Genomic DNA, 22,270 nt, shown 5'->3' on the forward strand with positions numbered 1-22,270 from the left:
ATCCTGCTTGACTGCTGACAATGGTATTTTTACAGAGCTTCAAAGGCCACAAAACCGATTGGGATACAGATTATGATGTTAACATCACATCCTGTACTTCCCAGGAAAATGACTTTGGTCTGTCTTTGTCAGTGCCTCTGCAAGCTGCTGCTTCAGTAACTTCTCTATCTAGCTGTTGACAGGTCAGCAGTGTATATCCTACCCATGCTTTGAAGTAGTAGCTCAGCCAGTTGTAAGATGTGCTCACTTCCAATGACAAAGATGGTCTACTCCTGCTGCACCCCCTTTCTTACTGTCGACTTTACCGACTTGATCTTCAATCCAACCCATGTGATCAGTTTGTCCAAAAAGGTTGAGGAGCCTTGTCGTACATAGAGTGCTCTGACGGATGTTTGTAACATCATTGCTGTAACTTCTCAGTGGTAGGAACCTTTGTTCTGATGGTAACTTAATCATTTTAATTAAACACAGCATTGACTCAGATTTGTGATTATATTAAACAACAAAAAACATCTGAGTACTGACTACTTTTTAATTGTACTCGTGGTGTTCATAGTCAAGAAAATGCAGCAAAAGGTAAATAAATGCACTTAATTAGCTCTCTTTGTACTGCTATATGCACTTCTTGGAAACTTGAGATGTAGTCATTCACGTTCTGAGCCTATGCTGTTAAACACAGTCACAAAAAATCATACCTATTTTGGCAGATCTAGACACTAATGAGTATATCCAACTTTGAATAAGATAAAAGTCCATGGCAGGACACATTCATGCTAGGAAAATCTTTATTGAAACAGAAATGCACACAACTACGTCTTAAAAGGGCAGTGCTATTTGCAGATAATGCTCTTTTCAAATCATGCCCCATCAGAGGTTCTTTGCCTATCTTTACATTTAAGGACCAGAAAATGTTATTGTCTTTAAAACTGTCTCTTTACAAAACTGTTCAATTTTTACAATAAATGTACTTTGGGAAGACTTAGGTGGACGAAGGAAAAAAAGTGCTTACTTGCATCCTGAGTCAACACCTGATGGAATCTCCTTTTGTGTTTATATCATTTTGATACTTTTCTGCTGTGTTCTTTCAGTAAGTAAGGAGACTGCGTCAAACACTGCAGCTAGAGAAAAAAATGTATTCTTTTCATGTCAGACTCGCTTTATCTAACCTGTACAAATAACAGCAACACAACAGGTATGTCAAACTTATTGTAACAGGCTAGAATATTACTTATTGTTCCCCTGGATCTCAGTTTAGGGGTGCTATGTGGGCACATAGAGAAAAAAAAAAACAAACTGGTCTCAAAGGCAAGTTTGGTATCATAAATGGGCTTACCAGTAGTATATCAAAACGGGGGTGATATCAATGAGGAAGAACAGGCATGGTATCTCATACTGGAGACAAATGAAGCAGAATACTTTAAAGTGTACATTTCTGGAGTACGCTTCACATGAATCAGAATTAAAATCTGAATGAGGGCTGCTTGTTAACGTCACCAATTTGCCATTTTTCCTGTAAAGCTTGTAGTTGTGAAACATAAAAGCATTGCAATGGTTAGTGATGTTGCTTTATGCTATTGTTCAGTTCTATGTTAGGTTACAATCAGTCTGAATTTGGCACATTTTTCCACACTCCTATTAATTGTCTCCAGGTACTACAGAAGTTTTCCATTTGGGAAATGTTGCTACAATTCAAAAGTCAAATACAAGAAGCCTTACTGTCTGGGGATATTTATGGCGACTGTAAGCCTTTTTAGGCAATGTTCTCATGATTATAAAAATTCTGTCATTTGGTTACCAAATTTACCACTACATTTTCAACTGGTTGAGCTAATAAAACCATTTCAGACCAAAATTTACAGTTTATTTAGCTATTTTCATTGTAAACATGCTATCTGACATTTTTTTCCAGTGTAGTGCAATTAAATATCTAATTGCTGAACCTACATCAGAGCTTAAATTAAAAACTTTCGGAAGATATTTCAATGCTAAACTATGATACAATGTCTCATGTTTTCAGTTGCTGTATGTCCATAATCCAAATATTCTTTTGCACAATTATCACTTTGTAAAAATTAAATATAGCATATTACAGCAACTGTGTTAAACATCACACCAAAAAAAAAAATATAAAAGCACTGTATTTTTCTTCCATCCCCCATCCCCAGGAAGGTAGCAAGGACTGATATTCACAATATCCAGCTGGGCAGGCGTTTTTCTTGTTAAATACAAAAACTATTTTTATTTAAGAAGTCTTTCCATCAGTAAGTAGGGAATACTATTTGTTTTTTCCAAGGATCAACATAAAATACAAATAATTATAATCAACTTAAGGCTTTGACAGTTAAATACAAAAAGTGTAAAAAGTTCATAGTGGGCAAAGAGAGTGCTCTTCATATCTGACCCTCACCAATTCCAGGCTTTAAAATAACATCTCATCTTCTGCTTGAACAGTGGCTCGTACAAGTGCCAGTATTATCTGTAACAGATTAACAAATTGCAAGTTAACTATCATCAATAAGGCTCAGAAATCAGAATTATCAAAATTGAAGTACATATTTTGAAACAAACTTTACAGAATGACTTGTAAGAAGTTCTCAGAAAATTCAGGATTTCATATAGATGCACCAACATTGATGGACTGAAAGCCAGAAGTCTACGTGACCATCATCATCAGGTCCTTCCATGAAAACCCTAAATACAAAGAGGACGGTTTGACTTATGTTAGGTAGATTGTCCAGAGGGGACTGGGCGGTCTCGTGGTCTGGATCCCCTACAGATTTTATTTTTTTTCTCCAGCTTTTGGAGGTTTTTTTTTGTTTTTTCTGTCCACCCTGGCCATCGGACCTTACTCTTATTCTATGTTAATTAATGTTGACTTATGTTTATCTTTTATTGTGTCTTCTATTTTGAGCTTTAGCACTTTGAGCTACATTTTTTTGTTTGAATATGTGCTATATAAATAAATGTTGATTGATAGTGTCTTACAAGTTTGGAATTTACAGTGAAAAACAATTCACTCACATGTTTTACCTTTGTAGCCCCAAGATGTCTTTGAATATGGAAGAAAGACTCCAGATAATTAACCCCCTTTCCCCTTTAGGTCTTTTGAGCTAAATTTAAAAAAGGATGCTGCTCAGTGATAAGCCTGATGAGTGGAAGAGAATTCCCACTGGACAAGTTGTACACAAAACAATCCTGGTGGTGGTGTTACCGCAGTTCTCAATGCGTTTAAAACATGTTCACCAGCACAAGGCTACATGCCAGAACTAAAAATGACAATTTCAGAAAGCTTGCCTAAACAGTTGGAACATACACTATCGATCACAGCTCACCAGACGTTGTGCAGAATTAGTCGAATATATTCTCATATTCTTATATTATTATTACTTACTTATTACTTATCATTACTTAAAACAACAAGCTTTATATTAACAGCTGCTTCAGAAGAGAGAAGGGGTAGGCTGGATAGAATTAAATATCATGTGTACAATCAACTGTGAGGAAGGCACCAATTGAATTCTTTGCTTCAATTTATTATTTAATTTACATTTTAATGTTTGTTGCCATTGTGTGACAAGAATGCAGTAGGATTTGATTTGACATTCCATTTTTTTCAGATATTATTCATTTGTACTTGTTTTATTCTTTATTGATCTGTTATTTTGCTTTTGTTTTTTTTTTTTTTAAATTGGGAACTGGCATCTTGTGACCACTTACACAGCACAATACTGACATAGCTGTACTTCAAAAAGTGACTGTGTACAAAGGGAAGAGTCTGAACAGTTGACCAATCAAAGGAAAGACATTGTGACAGACTAGTGTCCAAACATGGAAAAATAGAAAAATTAGGGATTGGATTTCCAGGTTTGATTTATGTTTCATTTTATATATTTGACTCTGGTTTCATCCTAGTTATGCAAGGAAAAAAACAATAATGAATCCTATATATGGACTCTGCCAAAAACACCCCAGCTATTACCTTGCAGACCCCATTGAAATGTCAAAAAAAAAAAAAAAAACACCTTATTACCTGAGACTTCCAACTTGCCTACTGTATTGTCAACAATATTGATTTTTATGGTACTGTACTTACTAAAACATTTTCAAAACAAATTCTGAAACTGACACTGCACCAATACTCTTTGTGTAAATTCTATCTACATCAGATGCGATTTCCTGCTCTCACTCTCTTTTGACAGCAAGAGGAGTCCCATTGGCTACTTTCCAGACATACATACACAAACACACACACTCACGCACCCCACACTGCCAGCTGTATACAAGGGACAAACATCTAAAACACCTGCAACACGTGTAACAAGAACATAACAATGAAGGACCAAACCATGGTCTCGGATATATGCACATACCAACGAAGCTGGACACATGTTTAACTGGGATACGGTGCAAGTAAGATTTGGGGCAAATATTAAAAGTGCCAGATAGCTATCAAACGAAAACTCCATTAACAGACATTTGGACACAAACCAGCACATGCAGGCTTAAAAAGAACATCCAAATAATAATAAAAATAATAAAAAAAAAGACTTTATGGTCAATGCCCTCCGAACCCCATCTTACTAATCCACCCCCCTCATTTGCTATATATTGCCTTTGATTCTTGTGTGTCTAATCATTTTTTCTTTGATGATGACACCTGGTAGGTCGTCAAAAGCTCATTTTCTCCCATTGTGGGCTTCTAGCTACAAATATGCAAACCATATTACAGACCTTCACTTCTTTACATATACATACATGAACACACATATTCAGAATATATATTTTATAGTTCAAACCCCATCAGACTAGTAAAACAACCAGTAGCTCAGAATCACCACTGTGGAAGACGTGGTCTGGAGAGCAGAGATCGGGAGAGTGCGAGGAAGAGCATTTAGACCGATGTTAAATGTTCTAAACATTGTTCAACAAGCATGTTCCATAATAAGCCTGATCCTGTAGAGAACAACCAATTGTATTTTCCAAATTATTAACTGTAACAAAATTTGTTATAACAAAACATTTTTATGGTCCCATGAGTTTCGTTATAATGGCATTCCACTTGTATATTTTCATTCCGTAATATTGCTGACCAAGTGTCATACCAAAGTATGACAGTCATCTGTTGATTCATTCATTGGCTTTGCTGTTAGCAGGAAGGGACAGCAAGCCTTATTTTACAAAGAAGAGTCGGACAGAAACTGGAATGCTTTGTTTTGCAAGAAGCTTACAGGGAAGACAAATGATAGTCCTATTATTGAAGGACACTGACTTGGACTGGAAATTATACAGTTAATGTGTGTACTGATGGGGCAGTAACTATGAACTGGCGAGAATACTGGCTGCAGGGCCTGTCAAAAGGGTATACACCGACACTGGCAGATGCCATTTTTGATTCAAATACATACATATATAATTTAAGATATGCTTGTACCGATATTTTTTATTTTATATACAACCCCAACTCATAAGTTGGGACAGTAAGCAAAATGCAAATAAACACAGAAAGCAGGGATTAGTAAATAGTAAAGGATATTTTAGCTGAAAATAATTTAACAGCTCATTATTTGATGTTACAACTAATGATTTTTACTGTTTTTAAAAATTAACACTTATTTGATTTTGATACTTGCAACATATTTCCCAAAAAATTTGGACAGCAAAAGATTTTGCCAATTTGTACGATTGCCTTTCCTTCTCACACCACTAAATAAATGTTTAGCCAAGAGAAAATAATTTAGTGTTTTAGGTGTAATAACCTGGTAGCAGTTTGGATGGCCCTTTTCTACTTTGTTCCAAAGGACACAACATGCATTTCTTCTAACAAAGACCTGAAACATCAATCAGTCCAGGCACAATACATGGTTCCACTGTGTGATGGTCTACCCCAGATGCCTCATAGCCCAGAAAATTCAACAGATGCCTTTAACATATGGCTTCCTTTTGGCACAGTACAGTTGTACCAAAATTGGTGGATGTAACTGTGAACTGTGTTACTTGATAAAGGTTTGCCAAAGTACTCCTGAGGCCATATCAATTATCAATGAATGACTGTTCTTGTTGCAGTGCCTCCAAGGGATCTGAGAACACAGGCTTATCAGCTAAGGTTTGTACCCTTGCCCTTTACGCATCCTAATTTCTCCAGGTTCCTTGAATCTTTTAATTGTATTATGCTCCAGTGAAAGTGAAATACCCAAATAACTTCTGATCTTTCTTTGAAAAACATTGTTTTTAAAACTACTGAATAATTTTCTTATGCACTTGTTGGGAAAATAGAAACAAAGATTTGCCAATGATCACCAAAGGACTTGGCCTTTTCTGGATACCAAAGTATGATTACAATCACCGATTAAAAATCATCTGTTTCTAATCACATCATCATTTTTTTAACTCATTACTGGCCCTAAATTGACCCATTCCAGCTTTTTTTGGAATGTGTTGCAGGCTCCCAATGGCAAGAATAGATTTATATTTACAAGAAAATATAGAAATAGAAATATTTTGGATAAATGACCCCATGATTGCGGTTTATTGATCACGAGGACTATACCTTACCAGTGATCAACATCTGCATCTTCAAACTGTCCGGCCTCTGCTGTACCTGTATCCACCTCCATGCCATCTTGGGGGGATAGGGGGGAAAGCAAGAAAGAAAATTATTTAGAATATATATATATATATATATATATATATATATATATATATATATATATATATATATATATATATATATATATATATATATACTCTAATCTGGAAAATCTCCAGCAAGAATCAGAAGAGAAATATTTTAGAACTGGTAGGTGTAGCTCTACCATTTCCAAAAGGTTTGGTATTAAGTGGAACAGTAGTTCAAGCATTACAGTATGTAAAGAATAAAGCAGATAACCACATAAGCAGTGACCATCCAGCACTTGCAATGTGCATTCATACCTCTCCGGCAAAAGAAGTCCTCGCTAAGCAAGTTGCATAAGATGTTTAATGTTCTGTTGCACACAAATTCCACATAGACAATAGTCACACTGGAAATCGAACCTTACTGAACCATTCATTTATAGTACAAATATTTAAATGATATACAGTCGATTCCTGTTAATCGGACCACATCGGGTCACGATCATTTTGGTCCTAATAACCGGCTGGTCCGATTACACGAACATGCCCTATACATGTGCAACCAAGACGGGACGTGCTATAAGTAACATATTAAAATGTCATTATGACTTTTATTGTGCTGCACACGCGTATGGCGAACGTACAAACAAGAACTACGTACATGTATGTGTACAGTTGCTTACAACTTTGTTTATTGAAAATGAAATCTACAAATTCTTCAAAATGATCTACACGACACTCAGCATGCGAAGCACAATAAAAAAGGTTGCATTACCAAATTCCAGTCAATGTTTGAAGAACTTGTCTAGTGTGACCTGACGCATTCAGTTTACGCACTGCACTTGTTTACGCTCAACTTCATGTCGCCGGCTACTGGGCGGTCCGTTTTAGGAAAGAAAGGGCAGGCATGTTCACCCCCACTGGTTTGCACTTGGTACAAATTTTCCAACTTCCTGACCTTTGATAAAAGCATAAATTCTCCTGGAGAGCCCAGGAATCCTCCCGATGTCGCTGACCCGCTTTATATCTGCTTTCCACGGGCGACTTTTGGCTTCTTTTTCTTATTCTCCGTCACGTTTTTTGGTCTGATTAAACGGAATTTTGGTCCAAATAAGCGAACAATATTAGACTTATGTAATATGATCTGTTTCGGTTCTATAGGATTCGATCCAAATAAGCGGCTGGTCCGATTAACCGGTGGTCCAATTAACCGGAATCGACTGTACCTTATTTCAGTCTAATAAGGTAAAGACTGCCTCGGGTGGATGTTCAATTCTTGTTTTGTTAGAATTTGAACATGATATTCTGTATGGTGTTCCACAAGGCTCTATCCTGGGTCCACTGCTCTTCTCAATCTACATGCTTCCGTTAGGTCAAATTATCTCCGGTTACAACATGAGCTACCACAGCTATGCTGATGACAAACAGCTGTACTTATCAATAGCACCTGATGACTCCGACTCTCTCGATTCACTAACACAATGTCTTACTGGTATTTCTGAATAGATGAATAGTAATTTTCTCAAACTAAATAAAGAGAAAACTGAAATTTTAGTGATTGGTAATAATGGATTCAATGAGGTTATCAGAAATAAACTTGATGCATTAGGGTTAAGAGTTAAGACGGAAGTAAAAAACTTAGGGGTAAACGTTGACTGTAACCTGAATTTTAAATCGCATATTCATCAGACAACTACAACAGCATTTTTTCACTTAAGAAACATAGCAAAAGTTAGAGACCTCATATCATTGAAAGAAGCTGAGAAATTTATTCACGCGTTTGTTTTTAGTAGACTAGATTACTGTAACGCACTCCTCTCAGCACTACCAAAAAAAAGACATAAATCGTTTGCAACTAGTGCAGAATGCAGCTGCTAGAATCCTAACTAGGAAAAGAAAATCTGAGCACATTTCTCCTGTTTTGATGCCACTACACTGGTTACCTGTGTCATTCAGGATTGACTTTAAAATTCTGCTTATAGTTTAGAAAGCCTTAAATAATCTCGCTCCATCTTATATATCGGAATGTCTGACACCCTATATCCCAAATCATAACTTTAGATCCTCAAATGAGTGTCTCCTTAGAATTCCAAAAGCTAAACTTAAAAGAAGTGGTGAGGCGGCCTTCTGCTGTTATGCACCTAAAATCTGGAATAGCCTGCCAATAGGAATTCACCAGGCTAATACAGTGGAGCACTTTAAAACACTGCTGAAAACATATTACTTTAACATGGCCTTCTCCTAACTTCACTTTAACTTAATCCTGATACTCTGCATGTTCAATTCATCATAATAACTATTCATGGTGCCTCTAAAATCCGTACTGACCCCTACTCTCATTTCTGTTTCTTTTTCCGGTTTCTTCGTGGTGGCGGCCTGCGCCACCACCACCTACTCAAAGCATCATGATGCTCCAACAATGATGGACTGAAAGCCAGAAGTCTACGTGACCATCATCATCAAATCCTTCCGTGAGAACCCTAAATACAAAGAGGACTGTTTCATTTATATTAGGTAGAATGCCCAGAGGGGACTGGGCGGTCTCATGGTCTGGAATCCCTACAGATTTTATTTTTTTTCTCCAGCCGTGTGGAGTGTTTTTTTTTTTTTCTGTCCACCCTGGCCATCGGACCTTACTTATTCTATGTTAATTAATGTTGACTTATTTTATTTTTACTGTGTCTTTTAATTTTTCTATTCTTCATTTTGTAAAGCACTTTGAGTTACATTTTTTGTATGAATATGTGCTATATAAATAAATGTTGATTGATTGATTGATTAATGAAAATGTGCTATATAAATAAATGTTGTTGTTGTTGTTTTTCTATACTAGGTATTGGAGTTTGTTCCTGTTGTGCTGCAGTTTACCTTGATGCTACAAACTCTTTGTCTCTGTTTGCTATTACTTTTTGTACAGAAGGTGAAATAGTCTTTGGATTTAATTACAATCATTCTTTTACACTGCATTTGTTACACTGAAAAGTGCTTTTAAATGTAAACAACATACCAAATTACATAATCATGAGTATGTGTAGTATCTTAAGGGACACTTGTACTCCTGGTGTCTGCCTCAGGGTACCTGCACATTTATAGAAATAAAAATTCTACTCTAGTTGGCAAGGAGGGTGCAGTGGTCAGTGCCGTTGCTTCACAGCTCCAGTGTGGCCTGGATGCTGCCTATATGGAATTTGTACGTTCTCCCCAGGTTTGTAGTTGTAGACATTACAGTTCTTCTCCCACATAAAACAGATAATGTATTAGATTGATTGGGAAGTATAAATTGTACCCATATAAACAGTGTTGGTGTGTGCAAGAGTGTGACTTGCAATGAGCGGTTACCCATCCGGGTCTGGTTACAGCCATACATCTGCAACTTAACTGAATCAAGCAGATACAACAAAGGATCTTCTGTTCCAACTATGAATAGGTTCTTGGAATGCAAAAGACCTAAAACAAAGACACACATGACTTAGGAGCATAGCAGCAAATAGCAAAATGAGATGTGGTAGTAAGTGGACCCATAGTGTGTGTCACAATGCTGTTTTATAGAGAACAGTGTCATGCGTGCATGCATAAGGGATACCTCAATGACTCATTCAAAGTAAGTGATACCACTCCAAGCTAGGAGGGGGCGCTAACGCTAACAACGTGGCAGAGGAAGCTGGAGGCCATACAGGCAATCTAAGCTTCACCCCTTCTAGGAGTGGGGATTTCTTAACCGCAACCGGAAGAAGGATGTCATTTGGATCAAACACTTCCCATGTGATAGAGCTTGGGGGAACTCAATATGCTCAGGAAGAGCAGTGTTTGGCAGCATAGACTTTGCTGTGCAGAACCACCTCTTTACTTTTGGCATATTTTCTTTTAATTTATTAAATATGCATGACAAAGTTGGTGCCCCACACATTATTGTGGCATCTGTTCCATTCCTGTACTACTACAACAGATTAAAGTAGAATGGGAGACAAGCATCTTACCATCAAACTCGGGTGAAGTAGTTTCCGTCCTTACACCTGCCATGTGGTATTGCTGGGCAACTGACTCTGCCAACATACCCTCCAATCTCTCCAGTGTTGCCTGACCCTCTGAAGTTAAATGTGAAAGGCCTTCCTCGTAAGTGTAGAAAGTAGGAATGTCACCATGGCCTTGTTCTGGTGATTACAAAACAAAAAAGACCCACCTGTTTAGTGCAACAACTGGCACATACACACAAACACACTAAAAATTTGATATTGAGGATTAGAGGATCAGATATCAGACATTAAAATTTGACACACAGAACATACAGACACATATTCCACATGTCCTACATCCTAGCTTGTAAAGCAAACTCATGTATAGCCTGCAGATATAAATACACTTATTCAACTACTAATTTAATCTGCAGTATAAAACAAATAATGCTGTCATTTAAAAGTGTGATTTGTATTCCAATTACATATTTATCTAATAATGGGAATACGTTATGAAAAAAGTTAATAAATGTTATTTAGCAGTATTGTTGCAAGCAAGATAAATCTGTCCTGTGTTTGTTAAAATGCTATGAAACAGTATAATCAGAACAATGTGGCAAGAGTATAGATTCCCAGTTTGCAGTAATAGTTGAAGGCAATAAAAAGTGATAGACGTATTGGAAGTTTATGGAATAAGATTATTATGGAATAAGATCACTGTCAAAAATAACTCACAATAATTTAGGTCAAATTTACATTCCACACGTGTCGATTACGGTTATGCCCCTGAAAGTTACAAGTACTGTACAATTCTCAGGTTTGAACAAACTGTCAAAAATACGTCACTGGACACACAAGGCGTACTCAATCGAAGAAGAAACAATCGATTTTTGTTACTACCCATGTGACACAAAGGTGGAACGATTGAGTTATTTTTGACATAGCATGTTTGTGATCTAACTGGAGGTCTCGGGGTCTAGAGTTTTCCCTAGCTGCATTTAGTGAACATCTGTGGGCAATCAGCCCTGGCTGCGACGCTAATCCATCATAGAAGTGTGCCTTTGGACCCTCTATTTACTTCACCTGTGAGTCTCCAGGAGGTCTGGCGTAAAGCCCACAGAGATAAGGGGAGAACGTGACTGTTTCACGTGAGCCTGTTGTTATTCACTTCCAGCTAGTTCCTTTTTTACACAACTTGTACAAAGCAGTTACTTATTCAATGTTAAGAGCAAGTCAAAATATTCTGCAGCATAAAATTATATTAATGTGCGTCACTAAAATGGGTCCTTTATTTGAAGAAAAAAAAAAAATCAGTTTTCCACATTTTATACCTGACTGGACACAAAGGAGTTACGTCAAATTGGACCAAATTAATTTTCAAAGTTTTCTGACGAGACAGGTGCCTTCGTTAAATGGCAGCTCAGTTTTGCCCAGCTCAATGACCAACTTGGTACACTGTCATATCTAATGAGCATTATGTACTCTGATGTTTAATGGGCACAGCAAAGTGTTAGGTCATGTTGTGCGGCCCTCACTTTCACGGCTTTGTGACAAGACAGATACCTTTGTTAAATCTGAGTTGGGTACATGGGTCAAACTGACAGGCAATGTTGGTACATTCCCATATCTACTGAATGGAATTAGATGTTTAATGGGCACTGCAGAGGGTTAAAAGGCATTTTGGGCTACACTAGTTCTGAGAAAATACAGATGCCTTTGTTAAGTTGCAGTTGAGTTTTGCACAGACCAATGTGACTACCTGTCCCCAAACTGACCTGCAAATTTGTCACATTGCCATTTTTAATGTCTAGGATTAACTTTGATGTTTAAAAGGCGCTGCAGAGGGTTGTGCAGCATTTTGCAATCCTTATTTTCAAAGCTTTGTGACAAGATTCCTTTTTTTATGCTGCAGTTGAGATTTGCCTGGTCCAAAGTAAGTTCATGGGTCAAACTGGCTGGCAAACTCATATATACAATAAATAGGTTTAACTGTGATACTCAATTGCCATTTCAAAGGGTTAAAAGGCACCGGACCACCCTAATTTTAATAACTTTGATGAATGAATGAATGAATGAATGCATTTTTAAAATTTCAGTTGAGTTTTTCTTGTCCCAACAAGGTTACATGGTTCATACTGACTAGCAAAGTTGGCACACTGTAATCTGATAAATGAGATTTATGTGATATTTAATAGGCACAGAGAAAAAGAAAATAACTCGCTTAAAAGCAGTGCCGTCACGAGGGGGCAGCTTCAGAAGTTTATTGTGCAAAGCCCCCATTCTTTACGTCTGTTTTGTATACATTCAAAATCGTCCAGGGGGCTTGTGGTGGTGGTGGTGGTGTCATAATTCCGTGCCTCCCACCCCAAATCTATGACCAAGAATGCCGAAATCCAAAAGTTGGGAGCCTTCGCCAACATCTCGCTTTCCTATACACGTATAACAAACATCTGGACACCCAGCTAAGACGTTCTGTCAATTTTAAAATGTGCTGCCGTTAATTTGTTAATTTCATGCTCTCACTTTGTTTTGTTAATTGCATGTTGTCATTGTTTGATTAACTTCATTGTGTCGGTTTTATTTTGTATTTTGCGTTTTGCCCTTTGGAGCCACTGTAAGGGGGCGAAGTATGGAGTACGACTGCTGTCAAAAAGAACTCCAGCATTCTACATTTGTGTCATATGCATAGTAACAAAAAACTACTGTTTTCTCCTCAATAGCGAATGTTTTGTGCATCAGGTGACATATTTTTGACAGTTTGTTCATGCCTAAGAATTGTACTCGTAATTTTCAGAAGCATAAGCATGTTTTTTGAGGAGCAGGTATAATTTTCTGAAGTGTAAGTGTAATTTTCAGAAGCAAGAATAACTTTCAGAAGCACAAGCATAATTGACACTTGTGAAATGTAAATTTGACTTATTTGACTTGTAAAATTATTACGAGTTATTTTTGATAGTGATCTTACTCCAGAGATTATGGCTTTGTCTGCAACTTGGACAGACCCAATCCACATAAAGCAGGTCACAATCAATACAGTAATCATGACCCTCTGCAAGTTAAATTTACTGAAGAGTTTTTGCAAAAAATGTATTTGTTTCTGACTTTGATATTTTTTTGTATTAAAACCAGGTTGTTATTTTAAACAAAGGAAATGTTTTGCTTCTTTTTTTACTACCTCTACCAAAAAAAAATAGTCATAAAATAATGTCCAATAAACAATTAATTCTATCTGCAAATTAGACTGCATCCTTAAAACATTATATACATATTTGCATAACTGCCTGTGCAAATAAAAAATAGTAATTAAAGGAATACTCCGCCCAAAAATTTTGTTACTTACTAGAATTGATGGAAAAAAGTTTAAAGTTCTGTAGTCCTATCTTCAATTCAAAAAGGCAATCCCATGAGATTTTACGAATATGATGTGCACTGATTTTTTTCATAAGTATATATCAAACAAAAATGTAGCTAAAATGCATGTGTTTTGCATGTTTTGAGCATACAACTGAATAATTGCCATGTGGATTATTCAGCTTAAGTTATGTGGAATTTTGTTTTTGTCCACGGATGCTTTTTACATCATTTGATATTGTACAGCATTGGTCACTACTGGCTTGTAATGCATCAAACTTTTTTTATTTCCTAACTCCATGAAAACAACAGATTAACTTTTTCTCATCTTTCACTACAACTACATGGGTAAGTGACATACAAGAAACTTTTGGGACGAAGTATTCCTTTAAAAGGAAAAGCAATAAAATATCAAAAATATACAGCTACAAACAGACCAGGCTTCATGGATCTTATCAGACATCAACATACCAAAGTTTTGTCAACAAATCATCCAATACATAGGCACTATAAAACAATTTTCAAATGAGGTCACCTGCTTCTTCAACATCATACTCATCTCCCTCAAAATCATCATCAGAGTCTTCATCATCTGGATCAGGATGCAGAGCCTGGCATTCACACATGGCAGAGAACAACGGTTCCACTGTAATAAAAAAAATATATATATGTATAAATACAGCTATTCAAATAAAAGTTTAGTTCAGCTTTGCTTCTTTGTCTACTTTCACAATATAAAATATACTTTTCTCAAAATGAAACCTCTGTAGTATATTATGCATTAACAACTTATAAAATTACCTTACGTATGATACATCATGTTAGATTTATGCTGATACAGCATTTTAAGAAGTTACCAAATTAAGTATTTTTTATATAAAAAGCAAGCACATCAGCATGAATATCAAGAAAAAAAAGTTCCCAAAGAAAAAGGTGCAAAGCTAGTTTGCACTGGCCAAAACCCTTTTTTTTATTGTTTGGTTTAATTAGCACTTAAACAAGTTAAACTGTGCACTTGACCTTTTTTCCCTGGCTAGAACCTAAAGCAACGCCAATATTTCCCTTTCACATCCTGGCTGTACTATGCACTACTTTGGGTTTAAGTCTGTCCAGCTTTTACTCCATCAGTCTGAACCAGCTCACCACCAAAGTGGGCCAGAAGAACAAAAGCGCACCCTGACAAATGTGCAGAGAGAATATGCTTGGAGCATGAAATGAGCACAGCTAGTAAAGAGCATTACAGGTCTATGCCTTTTATAGTGTTACAAACAAAAGTTGCGAAACAAACCATATGACAAAAAATACCACATACAAAGGATAAATGATAAAGCACTATCCAGTGGCTGGACAATCTGCACCCCCAGGTGCAGTATAAAGGAGTACGACCATTACCTGATGGTCTGGCATTTCTGGAAGCATGAGGTGAGAGAGGAGGACCCGAGATAGGATGACAAAAGTTGGATGAAGGAACTACACAGCTTAGGGGAGCTAAGTAAGAGACTGAAGGCAGCAAAGCAGTCTTGGAGGCTAGAGTCCAGAGCTCTGATGATTAATGTGCAGGAGAGAAGATCCCAAAGGTCTACCACAAGGTTAGCAGATCCACAACAGATTACGGCCCTGTATCATCCCAAATGCATGCAGGAAGAGGATAAGACAGTTATGACCTGTCCCATTTCTTTTCTGTCTTTAAATGTTGATTTTTTTTTTTTTGTGGCTCTTAGGTGTGATTGAATGACTTACCCGTTCTGTTATGAAGAAGAAAAAAAAATACATGTTGGAAAGTCTTTTGAGCCCTCAGACTATGTGTGGTGCCTGTCTGCCCGTCTGGTCTCAGTGATTGTTACAATACTTACCCCTCAAAAGCATCCAAATCAACATATATTCATCTTAATCGCCGCTTGCAACTATTAACACTAGAATTACCACTCCGAACCCCCCCACCCCCCAAATCTAGATCAGAGCATCAGTGAGCTCCAGGACAGTCTGTGGCGCTACTTGGCAGCTTTAGATGCACCAATACATAATGTACCAGAGGTTCTCAACTGGATGCAGGTCTGGGGAACATGCAGGCCAGTCAATGGCATCAATGCCTTCATCATCCAGGAACTGCTTATGCACTCTGGCCACATGAGGCCGGACATTGTCTTGCACCAAGAGAAACCCAGGGCCCACTGCATCAGTGTAAGGTCTGACAACTGCTCTCAGGATTTTATCCCAGTAATAAACTGCAGTCAGGGTACCATTGCCTAGCACATGGAGGTCTGTGTGACCCTCCAAAGATATGACTCCCCAGGCCATCATCGACCCACCACCAAACCAGTTATACTGGATGATGCTGTAGGCTGCATAACATTCACCACTGCGTCTCCAGACTCTTTCACATGAGCTCATTGTGAGCCTGCTCTCATCTGTGAAGAGAACGGGGCACCAACGGCGGAACTGTCAGTTTGGGTATTCTCTGGCGAATGCCAATCGAGCTGCACAGTGATGGGCTCTGAGCACAGGTTCCACCAGAGAGTGTCGAGCCCTCATGGGATCTGTTTCTGATAGTCTGGTTAGAAACATGCATACCAGTAGCCAGCTGGAGATAATTTAGTAGGGTTCTGAAAGTATTCCTCCTGTTCCTCTTCACACAAAGGAGCAGTGACAAGGACACTAGCAAAACACAAAACTAGAGAAGAATCAATCAGAGAGGATAAAGAGAGAGCAATTGCCTGTGGCCACTACCTGCAAAGCCATTACTTTGTTGTGGGGTGTCTTGCTTTTGCCTTTCCAGTGCACCTGCTGACACTTTCATTTGCACCAAAGCAGGTGAAGCTGATTCACAATTGCTTATGCTTCCTAACTGGACAGATTGATATTCCTGAAGCTTAAATGATTTGATGTTAAGACTGTGATGATTAAACATTTCCTTAATTTTTTGCGCAGTGTATGTATTTATATATATATATATATATATATATATATATATATATATATATATATATATATATAAAAACTGTAATTAACCACAACCTATATATCTACTTTCCAAATGTATTTCTTGTTAACTTTAAAAGCACAGAAAACAAATTAACCAGCTATAATGCCATACAACAGGTGTTTGAAATATCTAAGAACTCAAAAACAAAAGAAAAATAGATTATTTTGGACAAAAGTGGAAAAAAAAAAACTTATTCATGAAGCCAAAAACCTAATCTTTGTGACAAAAATAACTTGTGTATCCTATAGACCCATACAGCAGTTTATACAGTATATTCTGAATGCTTCTGAAATGCTTCAATATAACAGTCAAGAAATACTTACATGCAGCTTTATCACTTGGTACAAATCTTATTTCTGATATAGGATCACTGTCATCCTCTTCCTCTTCCTCCTCCTCCTCCTCATCATCCGTTTTCTCACTCATTGTTAATTCTTTGGGTTCTTCATCTGCAAGTATAGTAGCATTTCAGGCATTAATGCAGCTATCAGCTGTTTTGTCACATCATATCAGTAAACAGAAAACCCATTATTTCACAACTTGCACACTGTAACATATAAATCTTGCAAAAAGACAATGATGCAGATATTTTCAGGTTGAATAAAAAACAGCAGCATAACAGCAGCATTGTGCTACTTTTTATTAATAATTATCTTAATATAAGATTTGTTAACCTGAAAAAATACATTACTATGAACAGCAATAATAACTATTCACAGTGGCTCCAAAATCCGTACTGACCCCAACTCTCTCTTCCGTTTCTTTTTCCGGTTTCTTTGTGGTGGCGGCCTGCGCCGCCACCACCACCTACTCAAAGCATCATGGACTGAAAGCCAGAAGTCTACGTGACCATCATCATCAGGTCCTTCCATGAAAACCCTAAATACAAAGAGGACTGTTTGACTTATGTTAGGTAGATTGCCCAGAGGGGACTGGGCGGTCTCGTGGTCTGGAACCCCTACAGATTTTTTTTTTCCCCCACCAGCTTTTGGAGTTTTTTTCTTTTTGTTTGTTTTTTCTGTCCACCCTGGCCATCGGACCTTACTTATTCTATGTTAATTACTGTTGACTTATGTTTACTTTTTATTGTGTCTTCTATTTTTCTATTCATTTTGTAAAGCACTTTGAGCTACATTTTTTGTATGAAAATGTTCTATATAAATAAATGCTGATTGATTGATTGGATATATGTAAATAGTGTATTGTAAGTTCACCTGAAAACTCTCAGAAGATATTTTTGAAGTCATATTGTCGTGGATATATACTGTAAAAAAATTACCATTCAGCATGTGGCTACTTTATTATGTACACCTGCTCTTTGCACATAGGCGACTGCTCACATAGCAACAGCATCATATGTGCAGCTAAAATTATCTAAAGAAGGCCATTCTTTTATTTCTGACTTTTAATTGAAAGCTCACTATCATAATATATGTCCTCTATCTACTACTACATTTTATTTATACAAGGCGCCTTTCAAAGAACAAGGACACCGAACAATAAATAAATAAATAAAGACACAATTATAAACAATATAAAACATCAGAAAATCTAAAAATTAAAACCAAACAAAACCACTATAATCAGGAGGAAGAAGAAAAAGCCATTATAAACAAATGTGTTTTAAGTTTACATTTGAAAGATGAATATGATTTGATATTTCGGAGATCTGCAGGTAATGAGTTCCAGTGCTTGGGAGCAGAAAGGCTGAAAGCTCTGCTCCCCATGGTGGTTAGACGGGCGGGAGGAACGGTCAGATGGGTGGAGGAAGAGGATCTAAGGTTACGGGAGGGAATGGCAACATGTAGAAGGTCAGACAGATATGGAGGTGCGAGGTTATGGATGGCCTTAAATGTTAGTAGCAGAATCTTAAAATCAATACGAAACTTGATCGGGAGCCAATGAAGCTGCTGCAAGACCGGAGTAATATAATGATCAAGATCAAGAAGGATGAGAATAGTGATTAGACCAGAATCAGCAGCCATAAGGAGGTCATTGGTAATTTTAACAAGTGCCGTTTCTGTACTATGAAGGGGGCGAAAACCAGACTGGAACTTCTCATATAGATTATTGTGAGACAAGTGGGTGTGAAGTTGGATAGCTACTATTTTTTTTAAGAATTTTGGAGATAAAGGGCAAGTTAGAAATGGGGCGAAAATTATTGAAATTAGTAAGATCACAACCAGGTTTTTTTAGTATTGGGGTTATAGCAGCAGTTTTGAAAGATAAGGGAATAATACCAGTAGTAAGAGAAGAGTGAATTATGGCAGAAATAAGAGGGACTAGAGAGGGGAGGCAGGCTTTAACCAAAACTGTAGGCAGGGGGTCCAGCTGACAAGTAGATGACTTGGATTTGCAGATGAGATCTGAGATTTCAGAGGAAGTGGGAAGCTGGAAAGAAGAGAAAGAGTGAATAGGTGAGTGTAGTTCAGAAGAAATACAGAAAGGATCTGGACCAAGGTGCTGATGTATCTTTTGGATTTTCTCATTGAAAAAAGACATAAGAGAATTACAGAAGGCAGTTGAGTAACGGTGAGATGGTAAAGAGTCAGGAGGTTGTGTAACATTATTAAGTAAAGAAAACAAAGACTTGGTGTTACCTGTATTACAAGTAATTAACTGAGTGTAATAATTAGATTTGGTTTGAGCTATACAATCCTTGTAATAGAGTAGATGATTTTTATACATCTCTTTGTGGACAAAGAGTCTGTTTTTTTTTAAACAACCTTTCAAGTTCCCTGCCTTTAGCTTTCAGAAGCCGAAGTTCAGGCGTAAACCAGGGTGCAGAAAAGGAAAAAAACAGATCTGGTTTTTAGCAGAGCCAGAGAATTAAGAATACCATTAAGACAAGTGTCATAATATGAGACCAGTTCTATGGGAGTGGATAAATTATAAAAGTCCATTTGCGAATCAATTCTAGAAGATAGCAAATTCAAGTTAATATTCTTAATGTTACGAAAGGCTATGTGACGTGGAAGCTTAGGAACAGAAAAGGTAAGTTTAGCATTGAATGAGAGGAGAAAGTGGTCGGTTATAGTGAGTTCATCTACTGTAAGATCAAAAGGAACAACACCAGAGCAGCAAATCATGTCCAAGATATGTCCTTTACAATGGGTAGGAACATCAGTGTGCTGCTGGTATCCAAAACTCTCCAGGCAAGATAAAAAGTCTCTAGTGAGAGGGATATTGATATTGTCCAGATGTATATTAAAATCCCCCAGCAGAATTATATTTGGAGTAATTACAGATAGATTGGTAAGGAAGGTAGCAAGATCATTCAAAAAATTGTTGTTAGACTTAGGAGGACAGTAGACAGTTGCAATGATGGTTGGAACTGGCCCAGACAGTTGACACACAGCTGATTCAAAAGAGCCAACAGCAGGAGCAGCCAACAGCAGGAGCAGGCAACGGCAGGACTTTCCACTTCTCGCAGTAAATTATCGCAACACCTCCTCCACGGCCAGATGCACGGGGTTGACAAGTGTAAACAAACCCCGGGGGGGTGCATTCATTAAGTTGTGAAAAGTCTTGAGGTTGCTGCCAAGTCTCAGTTAAACAGAGAAAGTCAAACTTACGGTCAATGAGGAGATCCTGAATGAGATGTCCCTTGCTCATAAGTGAGCGGATGTTCAATAGACCAAAGCTGACAATGTTGCGGTCGCATTTGACAGTGGTGTTAGTCGACCGAGCTAAGCTGGCCAACACGCTATGGTCAGCGTTCCTGTGTTATGTGGAGGGTGCCGAAAATCAGACCAAAAAGAGTTAATTCCTTTCGAGGCGTCCGTTCGGAATCTCCGGTGGGACCCACAATGGATGTATCTCCGACGAGGGAGAAGTATGACATCCGGGTCGAAATATAGCACCGACAGCAGAGGCACAGATTGGAGAAGACGCAGTCGAAGCAGCTCAGCAGCTGGGTACAACATTCCCTTTTTTCCTGGTATTGCTCTAGAGTTGGATCTATGCAAAATATCCACATTGTACTGTAAGACTATGATTACATGGCTGCTAAGTGCACAATATTAATTTGAAACACAGCACTACAACTAGTAGAGAATAATCATGCAACAGCATAACTATTTTTGCTTGTTCCTCAGCTAGTAAAGTCATTATTTTAACACTGACTTTGAATAGATCTCTTATCTATGTATCATTTTCATGTCCCACAATAACACAGCTACATTTACTCTGCTTCTGCACTTCTTAGTTAGCAAAGTAACAGATACAGGTAACCAGACCATATATGTGTCAAAAAATTTTATAGCAAAAGATACTTTTCAAGTTTTTTTTTTTTTATATAAAGTAAATGGATAAGACATTGGTACAATTTAAATAACCAAACAAGCTTGATACACTGAATTCTCTCATTTATTAAACCCTTACAATTCTTAAGGGTCGTGGGAATGTGGAATAAACTACAAAGCCATGTAGTTGAAATCAGGAAACCGGAGATTAACAAAAAAACAACCCTGGCATGTGTGATTAACCAATCAAAGTACACTTCACTGTATTCCAGTTCTTTAACTCTGAAACTGGCAACAACAACAGAAGATTTGCATACAGCATATTAATTAGGACTGCTAGAAGTGCAATCCAAAGGCTGTAGCCCAGTAATTCTCTCTCAAAACATTGCCTACAGATGGCTTCCAGATCAAAGAGATCTCTGCTTTACACAAATGCTAGACGAAAAGGATCATGTCATGCCTGCATTTCTGTTTTTGATAACTACAATTAAACATCAACTATTTGTCTGTTTCAAATGATTCAGTTGAAATAAAGGGTTACTCTTAAAATGCAAGTTATATTTTGAGCAACTCCCAATGTAACAGCAAAGATCACAAAACAAAGGCTACTCACACTTTGCTATATAAACTAGAAATAGGTATCCACGTGTATCACATTTCACTTCAGATGTTAAATGTTCTTTGCAGACAAAGTCATTGCAAGAACAACATCTCATCGTTGTCACACATATGCAAGTACCCATGCTCTGTACCAAATGCACCATGTGAAACTTGCGACTGTGCATCCACTGATAAAACCAGCTGGGGGCACACTGGAGGGAAACCATTGTGACACTGTATGTTTAGTGAATCAAACTGAGAACAGATAGCGGATGGTGCTGGTAGGTTCAAGTAAAAGAACGTTGGACAAAAATAACAGATTGGTGTACAAAATACACCAGCTCAAGTAGTTAAGGGTTAACTTAACGTTCCAAAAGTGTATTTTCTTGCTTGCAACAAAAACATACAGTATAATGTTGTTAAAAATGCACTTTTAAAAAATTCCATGAATTTTGTCATCACTCATCTTCTTAAAAGCCATACACTATAGAAAGATTTGATGCAGTATCAAAATTGTGACATCATGG

General features: G+C 37.4%; 1 protein-coding gene across 2 annotated transcripts in view; it reads right to left on the reverse strand.

The window, feature by feature from the left end:
* Positions 1-767: 767 nt before the first annotated feature.
* Positions 768-22,270, reverse strand: part of clns1a (chloride channel, nucleotide-sensitive, 1A) — a 28,696-nt gene continuing 7,193 nt past the window's right edge. The window contains exons 3-7 of one of the 2 annotated variants that reach the window (XM_039744229.1): positions 17,223-17,348; positions 14,452-14,562; positions 10,590-10,763; positions 6,553-6,619; positions 768-2,476 (exon numbers count right to left, since the gene is read on the reverse strand). In XM_039744229.1, the coding sequence (XP_039600163.1) occupies position 2,476; positions 6,553-6,619; positions 10,590-10,763; positions 14,452-14,562; positions 17,223-17,348 (479 nt within the window). In that variant the 3' untranslated portion in view covers positions 768-2,475. The remainder of the gene's footprint in view (positions 2,477-6,552; positions 6,620-10,589; positions 10,764-14,451; positions 14,563-17,222; positions 17,349-22,270) is intronic. The other variant, XM_039744230.1, reaches the window with a different exon arrangement.

The sequence above is a fragment of the Polypterus senegalus genome, chromosome 2 (genome assembly GCF_016835505.1).
Source record: "Polypterus senegalus isolate Bchr_013 chromosome 2, ASM1683550v1, whole genome shotgun sequence".
Lineage (NCBI taxonomy): Eukaryota > Metazoa > Chordata > Cladistia > Polypteriformes > Polypteridae > Polypterus > Polypterus senegalus.